General features: G+C 33.7%; 1 protein-coding gene across 3 annotated transcripts in view; it reads left to right on the top strand.

Annotated features, from left to right (window-relative positions):
* The window catches only part of CSMD3 (CUB and Sushi multiple domains 3), a 611,954-nt gene that overhangs the window by 267,975 nt on the left and 326,309 nt on the right, over positions 1–17,670 (top strand). For all 3 annotated transcript variants that reach the window (XM_061994596.1, XM_061994595.1, XM_061994594.1), the window contains one exon: positions 2,457–2,581. In XM_061994596.1, the coding sequence (XP_061850580.1) occupies positions 2,457–2,581 (125 nt within the window). The remainder of the gene's footprint in view (positions 1–2,456; positions 2,582–17,670) is intronic.

Raw genomic sequence — 17,670 nt, 5'->3', positions numbered from 1 at the left:
GTGCAGACAGAATATGTTAATATGGCAGAAATACATGTATTTTGGAGAATACTTTTTTCTGTACTTTATTGTATCTTTCAGTTGATTACACAGAATTAGAATAGTACTGCAATGTACAAATTTGGATGTATTTCCTGCACATCAATGCAAAAAAACAAACTGCATTAACTCCTTTTTCATCTAGTTTCTCTCAACTATCCATCACAAAACATACAAGAGAAATCTAAGTTCAAAATGCAGAGTAATATTATTTATTGTTACTTGAGGTTTTGATTCCTTGCATTATTGTACAATAACAGTTGAAAGAATTTTTCAAATAACAAAGCAAAAAAATTCAAAATTAGTTAGTTTGACACATATGATCTTCATATGAAGTTCAAATTTTCAAACCTGCTCTTTTGCATTCTGTAGAGATTCTATAGCTTCATTTTAGATTGCTTCTCACTGCTTTTAGTTTGTGTTCTGTAAAGAGGTATCCCAAATTTGGGGCAGATGATCGAGACTTCAAAAATAGATACTAGGTTACAATGTTTTATCAATTTGTATAACCCTCTTACTCATACATTTTTCTAATGAAAATATGCTGAAAGTTCATGGAGTTTGCTAGAAATCTAATGGCAATCATAGCTTCTTTTATTAGAAATTGAAATTGACAAATAAATTAGTAGCTCCAGTTAATTTCTGAAGGAAATGAAACTTTGAAAGAAAAATAACTTTTTTTCCTTAATCATAAATTATTGAAATATTGTAATGACCAAAAGATGAACTATAGACATTTTCTGTATTCTAAAGTTTTTCTCCAAGCATTCAATTTTCATCACTCTCAGTGTTAACAGACTGGACTAAATGAACCTAATCCAGCCTTTAGTTGCATCCACAGACACCTTGGTGAATATATTCTGCTTTTGAAACTTGTTGGAGATTTTACTTTTTTGATGATGAACATCTGTACTGTATATAGCAATGAACAACTTCATAGCTGTACCATGCTTCAAATCTCTACTGCTAAGTTCTGGTAGCTAATATTCTATGCAAAAAAGTGTGTTTTGAAACAGAAGTCATCTTATATTTTGATTAGAATAAAACTGAAAATAAGTTGTTCTGAGCATTATCCCAGAAAAAAGAATGAATTCAGGTCCTGATTGACTATAAATGTAAATCTAGGCAGAATTCCTCAAATTGATCAGTCTGTGATCTCATATCTTGATATGTTCGAATTAGAATGAAATGTCCTACTACTGTACAGTATTGATAGTATATGATTTCCCAATGACCAGACTAGGAGGGAAGATTTTTCAAGGAACTGTACCAAAATAAAAAAAATAAAAAAAACAACAACTAATTATTTTTCTGCACAGGTAGTTAATTAAAGAATCTATCTTCTTCTGTTCAGTTTTAGAAGAAATAGTAGAGAAAGAAAAACCTGGCCTTTTGAGGTATTTGAATTTCTGAATTGATTTTTAAAAGCCTCATATACAGATGTATATATACACAAAATAATTTTTAACTTTAAAAAAGAACAATGACAAATGTAGTTAAAAGCAGTTTACTTCACCATGATGTTTTCTTTTCCGAATTTCCCTATGAATAAGGATTGTTCTTCTGTTTTCAGAGTATCAACACATCTATGTTTAGTTAGGTTATAATTGAGTCTTTGTGCCCTAGTGCTTTACACCTTCTAACACCCGTGGTTGTTAAGGGAGAAAATACACATATTCACCCTGTAACTTTCATTGTCTACCAGTTGTTACATTCGGAGACTGGAAAGATAAAGCACACCACTTATATACAGTCAAGTCTTTATGGCTAATCTTAATTAAAATCTTAACCTACTAATCAAATCACAAAACCCAGCTATCACTGTCTATTTCCAATCATGCATTCCTAGTCCAAACTAACACAGGAAATTCCTATTAATAATAAACTATTTTTAAAAAATACATGAAACTTTGTCTATATCTAGTCCTTTTCTGGGTTTTTGTCCTCTCTCTTCCAATGCCACTCTGGTTTCAAAGTTAAAAGTGTCAGACTTCCTCAAGAAAAATCAATAGCAGGAGATATTTACAGTGTCATCTGTCTCCTGAGGTCTACACTGGAATACAGTGTTTCAAGGGGGAATTTCTTCCTCAGTCTTGTACTTGACTTTTGGCTTTTCTAGGTGATTTCCTTATATATCTTTCTCATTGTTTCCTAGTCTCAATTAACATAAATACTACTGTTTGTTATACAATGCTTAGGTCTGTCAAACCTTTACTGTATGGAAGTCAGAAGTTGGGTTAGAAAACAGTCACTTGTTTTCCAGACAACTGAGTAGTATAAAGAGGTAAACTAGATTACTTGTTTGCATTGCTGGTCAGGACCATGATACCTAAAAGAATGGGTGGAAAAAAGAAAAAATAGATATCTATTTGTAAAAAAACCTAAAAGCTTATTTTTATGTCATTTTTGGATTTCAGCTTGGGAGCAACAGTACAGTTCTCCTGTGATGAAGATTATGTCCTACAAGGTTCAAAAAGTATTACCTGTCAGAGGATAGCTGAAGTTTTTGCTGCATGGAGTGATCATAGACCTGTGTGTAAAGGTAAATTGGAATTCTTACTCTTATAGTGATTTGTTCATTTCCCATCTAGCTGTTGTTCAATAACAAATCCTATTAAATGAATACTGTAAGAGTACCTGAAGTTTTAATCCTAATGCCTTCATCTTGTCAGTAAAAAAAAAAATCTTTTACTTGGGAGCTTCCATTATGAAGTTTGATTCTTAATGAGCTGATGAAAAACTGTCACATGCTAAATACATTCTCTTAGACGGATTTCAAAATTGCAATGATTCAATATACATGTAGTAGTTCATGAAGCCTATTCATTACATATTTTCTAAGCAGATGAGAAAGACTTGAATTTGAGATTGTTAAGGACTGAAGAAGTAAGACTATACCTGGTTTTCCCCCTGAACAAATGGATAATGGGTAAAAAATACTGAGAAATAGAAGAAAAGCATGACATCACTCTGCTGCATTTGGTGTCCAAATACTATAGCAAATAGCATGATGAATGCTTGAATCAAGGAATGAAAGCATTTGTGTATCTATACATTCATTTTATATATATAATTATTAGCATATATAAAGAAAATATTAGTGTGTACATTTTATGTAAATCATCATAACAGCAAAGCCTAATATTGAAAAGTGCAGTTTGTTCACAGAGAACACTTCGATATGGAAACAGATGGAACAGTTGTACTGCAATTAAGATTTCATTTATAAAAACCACACACTGTTATTTCTTTGAGTATACCTCCTAACAGACAATAAAGTGTTATCAGTGGTACTCTGGTAAGACTGAGAAGTCTACTTGGAAGTTTAGAATGGCAGTTCAATAGCTTTTAGGTGCTATGACCTTCAAGCATAAATAGTTGCTAAATATAATGTCTTTCACTTTTGCATAAATTCTGAACTCTGAGTAGTATCAGATACCAAAGTACTTAAGTATGAAAGGGTAATCTTCAGTCCATTTTTTATTTTCTTCCCAATATGACTATATTTAGAACTGACATTGTTTAAAAATGGGATTTCTAAATTACACAATCTCCAATGTTAATTAACATTAAACTAGAAAGAAAAACAAGTAAGAAATCCATTGGAAGTTCTGATAAACTTCTATCTAAATGTGAAACTTTAGAATGTGTATTAGCTAAATATAACAATCAATCACTGTTCATAGACAGAACATGTGATTCACAACTAAAAGGACAATGTTTCACTTCTTTATACTCATCATAGAACTAGTCAATTTCACCTTTAAAACTGGAGGACCAATCTTAAGAGAATTACTAGGAATTGATAGAATGCCATATGGTGAAAATCCAGACAAATAGTATAAATATTATAATTTATCAAGTATGAAATGCTTTAGAGTGTCTCTTGCAGGGGGTTTGGACTACATGATCTTTTGAGGTCCTTTCCAGCCCATAAGATTCTGTGATTTTAAGTACTTTTGGTGTGCTATAATTTTGGCTGTTTTGATTAACAAAGTGTTTCAATTAGATTCTTAGATGAACTAAAGATGGAATATAAACAGTTCTTCTAGACTTGTAATTACTCTTTTCTACGTTTCATGCACAGAACACACAATAAACATTTTGAAAGGATTTTGCATAAATAGCATAAATATAACATACTAATGTGAAGAAAGTATCTGCTAAAATATGTATGCATCTGCTTGTTGAGCTTGCATGTTTGTGTACAAACCATTTGGGCAAACAAATTAGGCAGTCATGCATAAATGCTATTTTATGCAAGAAATTAATATTTTTGTGTGTATTGATGCAGCTTTGCAGATAACAAGGGGACAGGTGGTTTATTAGCTACTTCACCTAATATACTTTAAAATGCCATCTAGTGTTGCATTTTATCGTGTATTGTTGCATATTTGAACAGTAGAGCTTGCAATTGTTTTCCTTCATTCACATGAATTATATTGTGCATACACTAGAAATGCCATAGTAATGACACATTTTTCAAAAATGGTATATTAATGAACATTAATAATTAATTTCATTAGTATACTGCAATTGGTCAGAGTTCTAGAATTTACCAATTCTGTTAGATGCATTTGATTTGACATCAAAAATCCTCAGGACTTGTTCTCATAGGGTGTATGCGTGGATGAGTATAACTGCCTGCAAAAAATGTTTAGGAGTTATCATGTAATACCAGCTGGAATTGGCATAAGATTATATTTGGGAAAGTAAATCTGGAACAAATCTGAAATATTTGTACGGGAGAAATATAATCAGACTTTGAGAAGGAAAACTGATATATCACTTACAAAATATAAGCAAATACTGTAACTTGTCATCAACTTTTAGACCTTAAGACTAGTTTCCAGGAAAATGCCATGCTGGAGGTTCTACTGGGGATTATCAAATTTGTTCCAGTGCAAATATTGTAGCCTACCATTGTTACGGGATAGCAGAAGGAACAATGCCTTCCTGTCTTGTTCCAGAGAAATAAAAAAAATTGCATGAGAATCTTTGACCATATGTTTATTGTACATTGAATTACAGTTGAATTTTCTTATGTAAAAGATGAAAAAGTATGCAGTTTTTAGTTAGTTTTATATTCTAAGAAGTGCTTAATACATGTGGCTATAATAACACTGCTTACACTATCTTCTCTGGAACTTCATTCAAGAAAGTTTAAATACTTCAAGATTTAGACCCTGGTTTATCTGCCACTGGATTCAGTATTCCCCTGCAGGGCAATGTCATTATTACAAAGCCAACTGGCTTAAGCAAAGACAATTATCTGCTTTGTGAAACTATTTGCCAGTTGATAAATCTCTTCCTCTCATTTACTTTTCAGGGAAGGAAACAGATCTATTCACAGTTGGTCGATTAGCCTTTTTATTTTCAGGCTCACCACTCCTGTTTTCTGCTTGCTTGTTTCTCAGACCCTGTGAAACATTTATGAAAGCTGCCCTTTATGAGTCTGCTGGCAAGTCAGCAACAAGTTCTGCAAGTTGGAATAGTTCATCTAATCTGTAGGGAAAAAAAAAAAAAAAAAAGTGGGTTTTAAAATAATTCTTTGTATCTGAGAAAACTAAAGAATAGACAAAATGTATGGTTTAAATCATGATCATCCAATTAATAGACTACAACACAACTTGGATTATTTGTAGAAAAAGAAACAAATGATATTATGGATTTGAATTAGGTTCTGAAAAAGTTAGAACATTTTTTTTATTTCATATTGCTATTTTGGTCATTTTATTTCACTGAAGTGATTTTGAATCATGAACGGGCTCAGTAACTTTCATTGGATAGACTATAAGGATCAGTTTGATAGACACAGTTATGCAAATAGAATGTACGTTATAAATTTTAGATCTTGCCTTTATGAATGAGTTTACTTGCCTATAGTAGATTTTAAAGAAATTAATCTTTTCCTCATTTCTCTCTGAAATGCAGACATGTATCTGAGCCTTTTTAATGTGATGCTGACTAATGATGTATGTATATATATGTATACACATACCTATGTTTACAAGTAATACATCATTGATGAATAGGGCTGAAAGTGGTGCTAACAGGTCAGCATTACTTCCTTATTCCAGCTCTGTTTATTCCCACAAGATGTTTACCTAATGTTATTTTCAAGGAAAGTGCTTTTAGAGCCTACTCAGGCACATCAGTCCTTCATTAGCCTTGCAAGCAGATGAATTTTTCTAATTCAAATATGAACTCTTGTTGCAGTATTTAACATATTTAAATAGGTACTTCTATATAAAAAACAAGTTATTTAATTTGTCTTTTCAATAGCTTATGGTATACTTCAAGAATATCTGCTCTTCTTTAAACCAGCCAACAGCAGTTCAGTCAGTCCTTCCTCAAGGGTCATATTTATAGGCCTCTAGCCTTTTTCATCATTTTCCCAATGAGCCTTTCTTAAAATACAGTTTCTAAAAATGGGCTTAGTATTTAACAAAGGGCTTTCCCAATGTTCAGTGGAGAGGAGGAATAGTTTCTTACATTTTCACTTACTCTGGCTATGTTTCTGAGCTACTATAACCCCTGAAGGCTTCCAGCAGAATGAATTGTTCCTTATATTGTATTTATGAATTTATTATTTCTCTTTTGTGCTTTGTTCTATACTTTTCTCTACTGAATTGTGTTCTATTTTAATGTCATTTCTTCAATTTATCATTTTTAATTCTAGTTATGTTTGCTAATATATTCACAGTCCTTCCCAATTCTTTGTTAAAAGCAGATTTAATAAGTATGCACTTCATTCTCCAGTCCAAGATGTTAATAAAAATACTGAATGAACCTGACCCAGGTCAAACTTATGCAAAATCTCATTGAATTATTATTTTCTTTTTACATTTAGGTACTAATGTAGAGTCAGAGAAGTCTAGGCTGGAAATGACATCAACAGATCATTTGATCTGCTGTTGCAAGTAGGGCTTGAGTAATGCATACCTCTCTTCTCTACTTTCTGTGAGGGAGATTCTACCACTCCTTTCAGCAGCCTGTTCCAACTCTGATAGTTATAAGAGGAAGGATTTTTTTTTTTTTTACAGGCAGATGGAATTTCTCTTGAAGAAACTTGTGCCTGTTACTTTTTATTCTATCTCTATGTATCTCTGTGAAAAGAGTGTCTCTATGTTTTGTACATCTGTCTTTTAAATAGAAAAGGACTGTGATTAAATTCCTCCTTAAGGATTCTGATCTTTAGGTCAAACAAACACAGTTCCTTCATTTTTAGCTCTTCTGTCAAATTCTCCAGTCTCCTGGATCCTTTCAAATTTTTCACTGTCTCTCTTAACCTGGAGTAACCATATACATATAGACAGTATTATGTATGTAGCCCAACAAATACCAAGTAGTGTTGAATAATCACACCCTTTCATCTGCTGGCTCTGTTCTAACTGACACACCCCAAAATAATTTGTCTGTTTTGCTACCAAAGGACATTACTGGGTTTTGTTAAGCTTCCTTTCCACCAAGACCCCAAGATGCCTTTCATCTGCACTGATGCCCAGACAGTTGGCCTTCTTCTGCACTGCTGCTGCGGCTAGTTTTATCCCATGTGTAGTACTTTACATTTATTGCTGCTAAAACTCATATAATTCTTGTTGGCCCAGTCTTCCAGCCCACTGAGATCTCTATAGTAGTTGTCTCTTCTCATGCAACTACCTCTCCTCACTCTGCAAAACTGGTGAGTGTATGTTCAATTCCATCATTCAAATTGTTTTTAAAGATATTGAATACTATCAGACCCATTACTGATCAATGATTGATTTTGAGATTTTAACTACCACCTATTGAACTCTGCAGTATGATTAATTTTCCAAATATTTCGTAGTCTATCTGTCTCAAAAATGCCTTGTGAGTTTATGAAGAATATGTTGAAGGGCACTGTCAGAAATCTCCTTAAATACAATATAAATGATGTCTATAGCTCTCCTCTCATCCACTGGGTGTTTTTTCATTGAAGGAGTCAACCAGGTTGGCCCAGTCAGACTCGATTTCTAAAGTCCAGTCTTCATCATTTTCACACCCCTTACAGTCTTAAACACTATGTTGCAGCAAAGGCCAACTTTGGAGGGTCATGACTTAAAAAACCCTTTTCTTGGGTTTTTTTGGTTTGGTTTTTTTTTTTTTTTAGAGTAATTCTAAAAAGGCAATATTCCTGTTTTACATTCTGCAATTGTCTCAGGAAGTTGCCTAAAGTTCACTACAGAAATCTCCCAGATTGCTTTTGTACCACAGCATTGCTTTCCTAGTCTCCTAGGAACTAGGCTTCTGTGACTTATTCGGGGAATCCTTGGTCCTGATCAAATGACATCTAATATGAGATCTCCTATAACAGATATATCACTGATTTTGAAATAAAAGCTCTCTAGAGAACTGTCCTCTTTTCTTCGATAAACTCCATGCATTCAACCCTCTCTCTTACATAGAGGCCAACCACTCCTTCCTTTTCTGCATTTCCTGGATAGCTTGTAAAAATCTGTTGAAGTACTCTAGCCATGTGAGCTATCTATAATTCTAATGGCATCATAACTGTTTGAATAAGCATGGAGTCTTGGTCTTGCTTGCTTCTCAGACTGTACACACTGGCACACTGTTAAGAAGCCCAGGCAATTACAGAATGCAGCTCTTAAGTTGAGGGAGAACTAACAAGGCTTCCTAAGGTTTGTTGGAATACACACCTTCCAGAAGGTCAATCTGGGTTGATAAATTGTTTTCATTACAATAAAGTAAAACTGGTTATCTGACAGAGGAAATAGGAAGGAACAGAAAAATTGAGACATTCTCTGACATTAACTCTTCTTTTACCATTCCCAAAAGATTATTAACATAGGGAAAACTTTGCTACAGCATCTTTCATCCTCAGTAAAGTTCCTCAGAAAAAATAAGATGATTTGTTTTGCTCTCTGTTTTGACACCAAGGCTTCTCCCCAGGCCTGACCAAGTAAAAAGAAAATATTGATTGTGCTTGCTGTTTTCTATGTCTTGGTAAAGGCTACAACTTAGATAATTTCATACTAAGTTTTCAAAGTAATTGATTTTCATCTTTTTGACAATAACAAGTTACTTAGACAATTTTGGCCTCTTCACAATTAAAATGTTTTCCTCATTTAAACAATTTTTCCCCTTATGCTTTTTTCTTTACTGTTTATTCTGCTTGACTACTGAAGTCATAGGTATAGTTCACATGAAATCAACATTAGTATCTGCAGTCCTACATTAACTTTCAGGAACAATCCTCAAATTAAGTAAGCAGTACTGCAATACAGAAGTAGAGAAGAGTTGCAGTTTTCCTAAACAAACAATGATTTTGTAATATTTTTGTAAACATATAGTTATCAAAATAAAAACTGATGTGCCAGTGAGAATATATGTTCTATAGTAGTAAAACATTAAAAATATATCCAATTAAGTTTAATGATTTCTGCAGCCAAAATGGAAAAAGGATTTTTCTAAACAACACGGACTTATCTACTTATTATCTATGAGGCCTGGTTTATATACCCAACTTCCCTTTACATAGCTGTGCAATGAGAAAAATGAGAATTGAGTTGTTAAAATTCTTTACACATGCATATAAGATCTGAAAAGGGCCACATAAAAACTATTAAGACACAGCAACATAGTTAATGTTAACACATTTCAGGAATCTTCTACATATCTTTATAATCAGGAGCTCTGGCTGTATATTATATTCTTAGATGATGTCCACATAAACCTTTTATAATTCAGTATCCAATATTGAGTAGAAAAATTAACACATGTTTAAATAGACTGTATTGAGTGTGTGTTTATCTGGTTTTTAATTTGAAGATGGAATGTCAGTGCTTCTTAGGACTCAAGGATGACCCATAAAGCAAAGAAATTTTTATATTCTTATTAGAAATAAGAAATTATTTTTATCACCATTGAAAACATGAGTAACTATTGCAGAGAGAGAAAATAAATGTAGATACAAGAAGGTTATTTCAAAGTTAGAAAGTAAGTTTGGTTCTCACATGGACATATGACTTTCAAAAAGGTTCGCTGTTCCACATGTACACAATAAAGTGACACATGCAACTGACACAACTGGTGTGTACCTAAATTATTTTATTTTAGGAAGAAGAATATAATTGAAAAAATAACGCCACAGGAAATAACAAACAGGATAGAATTTAAAAATTCTGAATTCATAATCTGGATTTTCCATAGAGTTTGTGAGATTTCCTTCACACAAGACACTCTCAATTCTGTAAAATTTAATGGAAACAATTAAAATTAAAATTTATTACTTGATGTGGTAAATGACAAGAATTTTTTTTTTCCCTGCTGGCCATTGATTTTTTTATGTTCTTGAAAGTAGTTTAACAAGTTATTCCAGGAACTATATCCTACTATGGTATACCTGGTTATGACAAAGTTATGTCTGTGATGGAAGGAGATTTTCTCCTTGAAGCAAAGGCAAAATAACTAACTTTAAATACTTTATCTAGTCTATGCAAAAAACAAGTGACATATTGTAGGAAATAATCTAGATTGATTTGGGTGTTAGGATAGGTACCTGATACTTAATGTGTATACTTACCATGAATCAAGAGATTATTTAAACAGACATAGAAATTCCCAAACAATGCCAGAAGATGAATGTCATAACGTGAGAGTCTGGAATTAGGAATTCTGAGCTTATCATTGAATTACAGTAAGTAAAGAATAAACAAGGTTTAAGCTACTCAACTAAAATTTAGATCAACTGAAAAGAGGCAATTAAGTAGAGAAATTCCTTCTGCAAAAGTTACATTATTTTCCACCTCAGAGAGATATTATGAAAGTAAAATAATTAGTCTTTAAAAATGATTTAGAAATCTTTAAGTATAAGCCAAACTTTTATACTCTAATGTGCTTTGGTTGTCTTATTATAAATTAGAAATATCTAGAATATACATTAACTGCAACTCTTCATAAAGGCAATATGATATTTTTCTCATTGCTCTGTTGGGCTTGTAAAAATAATAAAATTCTGTTTTCTAGTGGCTATTTACAATGATATGCCTAGTAATGTATATCACTTTACCGGTATGTACATTCTCCTATGTGAAGATTCAGGTCTTATCATCATCTATTTCAGACCTGCTTATTAATTATTCTAGTTTCCAATGCATTATCTAAAGAGACAGTAAAAAACTTATGTAAAAAAATCACAGGCTTATAATTAAACGTATTCCAGTTTTCCTAAATAAGATGAAAATCCAGCATATTGTGACAGATTCTGTATTAATGAAAATATATACATTAATAATAAAAACTAAGAACTTAAGAAAAAAATAATTAGAGTATTGTCTAGAGAAAATATAAAACAAAGAACAAAGGACTTGGAGCATCTGAAAACTGGTTAGTTGAGAGTACAGGGGAAGCGAGAGCTGAAAGATGTTACTCTGAAAATCTACATAGTCATGATACCCAGCTGACAGTGTCTCCCGTATTGGAAAAATATATTATATGTACAGCTGACTGCTCACTTCCATAGTTAAAGTAACAAACATGAATTTGTTTTTACACATAAAGGAGGAATTCCTTGTACAGAATGACATACACTCCAGTGACCAGGGTAGAATTTTTCTAAGATGAAATGTAGAACATCATCAAACAGGGTACTGTAGTTAAAGGAATTTGAATACTTACAGTTATAATTCAATGAGAAAGTTAGAAGTTGTTTTGTCTGTAGCAACATTAACAGTAATAGCTGCTTTTCCAAATTAAAAATGAAAGATTCTGCTGTACTGAACTTTTTTGGAAAGGAGAAAATTTGTCTAAATTTATTTGGAATTTCTTGGGAAGAGTACAAAATCATTAAATATATCTTTTCTTCTTCAAAAATCTTTTCCTTCTACTTTGCAAAAAAAATCTGATTGTCATAACTATATCTCTGAGGTGATATCTCAGATTTCTAACCCAATGTCTGTTAGTTTTATTTTTATAAAAACTTATCTGCTTAACTGTTGGGCAAACTCAAGTGGAAGAAGAAAGTTTATAGATCATGGAAGGAAGGGATAGTCACTTGGGATGAATACAAGACTGTTGTCAGAGGATGTAGGGAGGCAATTAGGAAAGCTAAAGCCTTGTTGGAGTTGTGCATTGCAAGGAAGGTCAAGGGCAACAAGAAAGGCTTCTTCAAATACATTGCAGATAAAACTAATGCTAGAGGCAACGTAGGCCCATCATTAAATGAGTCAGGTGCCCTGGTGACAAAGGATACAGAGGAGGTAGAGTTAGTGAATTCCTTCTTTCTGTGCTGCTGGAGACTGTTGTCAGGAGCCCCAGACTCCAGAGGGAGTCAGGTTAAAGGAGGAGTTTTGTTTGGTTGATGAGGACTGAGTTAAGGATCAGTTGAGCAGCCTGGATGTACATAAATCCATGGGCCTCAATGAGATGCACCCACGGGGACTGAGGGAGCTGGCAGAAGTCATTCCTAAACCACTCTCCATCATCTTCAGTAAGTCATGCAGAACAGGAGAGATGCCTGAGGACTGGAGGAAAACAAATGTCACTCCAGTCTTCAAAAGGCATAAGAAAGGGTAGCTGGGTAACTACAGATCAGTCAGCTTCACCTCCATCCCTGGAAAGATGATGGAACGACTTATTCTGAGTGCTGTCTCCAGGCATTTGAAGGACAAGAGGGTCATTTGGAGTAGTCAACATTGTTTTATCAAAAGAAAGTCATGTTTGACCAACCTTTGATAGCCTTTTATGAAGATGTAACCAGATGGATAGATTGTGGTAGTGCAGTGGATGTGGTTTATCTTGATCTCAGTAAAGCATTAGACACTATCTTCCACAGCATCCTCACAGAAAAACTGAGACAGTGTGGGCTGGATGATCAGGTAGTGAGGTGGATGTTGACTACTTGAATGGAAGAAGGCAGAGAGTTGTGATCAATGGGACAAGGTCCAGTTGGAGGCCTGTATCTAGCGGAGTCCCTCAGGGGTCAGTGTTGGGACTGATACTATTCTATATATTCATTAATGAACTTGATGAGGGAAGAGAGGGCACTGTCAGCAAGTTTGCTGATGATACTAATCTGGGGGAAGTGGCTGACACATCAGAAGACTGTGCTGCCATTCAATAAGACTTGGACAGTCTGGAGAGTTGCATGGGGAGAAATCTAATGAAATTAGAGTCTTGCATCTGGGAAAAAATAACCCTATGTACCAGTACAGACAGAGGAATGAACTCTTAGATAGTAGTGTAGGGGAAAGGGACCTGGGGGTGCTGGTGGACAGCAGGACGAGCATGAGCCAGCAATGTGCCCTCATGGTCAACAGGCCAATGGCATCCTGGGGTGTATTAGAAGGGATGTGGGCAGTAGGTCAAGAGAGGTTCTCTTCCCCCTCTACTCTGCCCTCGTGAGACCACATCTGGGATATTGTGTCTAGTCCTGGGCCCCTCAGTTCCAGAAGGACAGGGCAGTGCTGGAGAGAGTTCAGCACAGGGCCACCAAGATGTTGAAGGGAGTGGATCATCTCCCTTATGATAAAAGGCTGATGGAGCTGGGGTGCTTTCGCTTGGAGGATAAGAGGAGATTGAGAGATTGACCTCATTAATGTTTACAAATATGTAAAGGATGGGTGTCAGGTGGGTGGAGCCAGACTGTTCTCAGTGATGTCTAAGAATAGGACAAGGGACAATGGGTACAAGCTGGAAAATAAAGGGTTCCAAAGAAACATAAGGAAAAATTTAGTTTCTTCCCTGTGAGGGTGAGGGAGCACTGGAACAGACTGCCCAGAATGTCTCCTTCTCTTGAGACATTCAAAACCCACCTGGACAAGTTCCTGTGTGACCTACTCTAGGTGGTCCTACTCTGGCAGGGGATTGAACTAGATGATCTTTCAAGGTCCTTTCCAACTGTTAAGATTCTTTGAGTTTTTGTGATTCATGTTCTTTTCTTCTTAGTAATCTCAAATATAAAATCCCTGTAAATATCTGAAGATAATTAAAAAACTTATTTTCTAAAGAGCAGATTGAGATTGGAGTAGTGAAATGGGAATTAACGATCTTTTTTCTGTGTTTACAAAACATCTTAAGTCAGATCTGGTACTGTGAAAAAACTTAAAACTTTCTCTTCAAATAAACATAGTGGCTTAGAAATATAAAAACATTATTAAATCTGAATGGTAGATTATAATGATTGGTGTTTAATGATTTACTTCTGGAGAGGTGTGGTAAAATACCTATTTAATTTTAATTTAATTTTAAAGGTGAGATTTTACTGAACTGCTACTACTATCATTGAGTTAGTGAAGTAATTGAGTGGTTTCAATCTGCATCTGTCACTATAAGTTGTTAGTATAAATTTAATGTTTGTTTTTGAAGATACTAGAATCTGTGACTTTATGCTTATGTATTTCCAAATGCTGTATAAAATATTCAGATGCACAATCACAACTCATCTTTACACACATGAATTATCTGCATAGGAACAGTAATCTAATTCATACCTTTACATCAGTTCCAAAAAAGAAAGCAAATTCTTGCTGAATAATAATGAACCAAAGCCCAAATAAAAACCTCTGAAGACACAAGAGTAAGCTGAAAAGGAACTAATCTGTTTCCTAATGATAATAATGATTAATTTTCTGATATTCAAACTTTTAATATTTACATTTCTTTGAAATAAAGCAGCTCAGATTTCAAGTAATGATTTGAAGCTATCTTGTATTTCCAGTCTTGACTTGAAGTAGTAACCAATTCATTTTGACAGACTGAAGCAGCAAACATGTCTATGTTCAAAGAGGCTTCTTTACTTAGAAGGATCTACTAATGGTGAAAGAATCTGAATGATCTGAATACCTCTGGAATTTCTCTTCTTTAGTATATTTGGAAACAGATAGACAATCACTGCCGCAGGTAAAAACTAACCAATATCAGGACTATACAGTAGGGTTTTCAAAACCTTAAAATAAGGAGGGATAGATTCAAGATGTCTGGGAAAAGATGTTATGTGATCTTAACCCACCATTGGATTTTATTTAACAACTTTTCCATCTTCAGCTTTTCTGTAAATTCTTTTTACATTAAATGGACTTACTCATATGAAGAACTGTGTAAATTAGTTGCCTGAGGGAGTACTTCCAAAATCCAGTGGAAACAATTTTCTGTCATCTACTATAATTACTCTTTGCAGTGTTTTAAAAATCAGCATGTAGCCATGAACAGCAGTGCACACTTAGGTGAAATGTATTGTGAGCAACTACTTGAATTAAGACAAAAGACTGTCTTAAAAAAAAGATGTAGGAAATAATAATAATTTTAAATTAAAAAACAAATACATTTAGGTCACTTATCTCTGAATTGATTATTCAAATAATCAGTAAAAGCTAAACAAAATTTCATCTTAGTTTTACACATGTATACTTCACTGCCTATATCCTACAGCACTTTAAATATGGCAGCAATTAAGAACAAATTTTCATATGATTCACACAAAATTAGAGTCAGAGAATCTGTGATATTTATTGAGATAAAGGCCACAGGTAACGAGATAAAGCAAAAATGAGGATGTTGAAAGACAAAATGCAGTACTGAGATTCAGAGGCAAACGAAAAAATGACTAGCTAAAGAAATCACATAAGATTTTGTTTTATTCTGTTTTGTTGGCAAATTATTGATTATAGCTATTAATATATAAACTACTATTATATTAGAATATTACATTGTCATATTGTAGTAGAACATTTCTTTCACTACAGTTATTGCTGTAAAGAAAGTACTATGATATTCACCAAGAAACAGATGTGTTTTGTCCATCAACTACTTGACAAACGCAGTGAGATTAATCACATATAGCCATTGAAATCCTAAAAGTGTGAATTTTTGTTCCTTTAAGCCCAAAGAAATTCAATATTAGCTTATAATTTTTCAGTGTTTTATTTTGCTATGTCAGAAGCCTTCCTATACTGTAAATAAGTATAGTTAATAGCTTCATCTTTGCAGTTTCTTGTATTTGTATTTTCAAATGAATGAAGATTCATATTTTAATCGCTCCTTTTCTACTTAACCAGACTTTACAAACCAAATTTTGGACTATGGTATTGAAAGCAAATGTCTGTCAGGAATATTTCAAATAAGTATTTATAATAGAAATTAGGAGTAAAAGACTTAGTTTTTATAAGGACCCTTCCACTAACAGAATGATATGGCTTCCCTTTGAGAGCTTCACTATCCTGAGAAAAGACAGCAAACACAACTCAGCTTTAAGACAGCATACACACAAAGGAGGTGTGTTTTACGTCCCAGTTCTGCCAAAAACAATGGTTCATTTCAAATCAAGCAGTAGATTGTGTCTAAAACGCTCATGATTTCTTCCTCCTGACTTTCCTCCCACACACAGATATGAGCTGCAAGAGTCATACAGTTAAAATCCTTGATGAAAGGATATTAGTCTCACTCATGACCTTAATGGCTTCAGCTACTGATCACAAATGAGGAGCCTTCTTGTCATCTCTCTCTTCTCTCTCTTTGTTTTCAGCCTTCTGGTGTGGCTTTGAATAGACTGTTCACCACAGGGGTAAAACTGGTGCAGGTTAGGTGGAAACAGTGGCATTCTTTCCAGGTGCTAATGGCAGAGAAGGAAGAAGTCTTCATCCAGCAGCAGCTGAATCTTACTATGTTCAGTAGTGATCAAATAAACATGCTTTCTGAAAGCACGACACAACCATATGGAAATTTTACATCTTAGTGTCCATTTTGTATCCAATTCAGCAAGATGTCTGTCACAATACAGAGGAAGCAATAATTCTTTAGGTTCTACAATTTGTTTGTAGTGTCATAATAACCACTGGAGGAATAGCATAACCTCAGGTTTAGCTGAGGTTGCTTGTCACTTCTACAGCTTCATACAGGAAAAGTTAACTAATAGTGCATTCAGCAAAGATCCAAATATCAAGGAACAACAAAACTTTTGTTTACTTCAGCAGATTAAGCATTTAGTGACTTTAAAATGTCATTTGCATGCAGAAAGGACATTGTTTATGTCTTTTCTGCTATTTGTAATGTGAGCCACAACCTACAGTAAGTATGGGCATTCCTTTTTTAAAAATTTAAGATAGGCTACTGTAAACAACCATACAGATTTCAATTTGTAACTAAATTCTCTTTGTAGTCTTTAAAAATGGATGCATTATTTTCTGTAAGTCTAATTTTATAAGATTTCTTTGAAGTTTTCAGTGCTTCAGCCATTGATTCAATGGATTGGACAGTGGTTACAGCAGAAAAACTGCTGACATGTCATTCACCATGAAAAATATTTGGTGATAAAAGTTATCTTTATGTTGCTCTACCTAAACTCTTGTGTTTCAAGACATTAGTGAAAGTAATGCCATTAGGTTACTTTTTAACATGTTTTTAAAATAACAGAGCAATTTCTCTTATTGTAGTTGCTATTTTTACAGCACATAATTTAAAAAAAAATACTATAAGCTTGCACGCAAGAGAAAGTATATTACTTCATTAGAATAACTAAACATGAATATTCATTTATCATGTATGAAGTGATTCTATTTTTGATCAACAATATTTTAATCCTTCACATCTTGATTAATATAAGTTAAACTTGGATTATGAATCAGATATATATTTTGTATGTAAATTAAATTA

This window comes from Colius striatus, chromosome 4 (assembly GCF_028858725.1).
Source record: "Colius striatus isolate bColStr4 chromosome 4, bColStr4.1.hap1, whole genome shotgun sequence".
In the NCBI taxonomy this organism is placed as follows: Eukaryota; Metazoa; Chordata; class Aves; order Coliiformes; family Coliidae; genus Colius; species Colius striatus.
The sequence above is the reverse complement of the archived record's forward strand: the minus strand, read 5'-3'. Positions and strand labels throughout refer to the sequence as shown.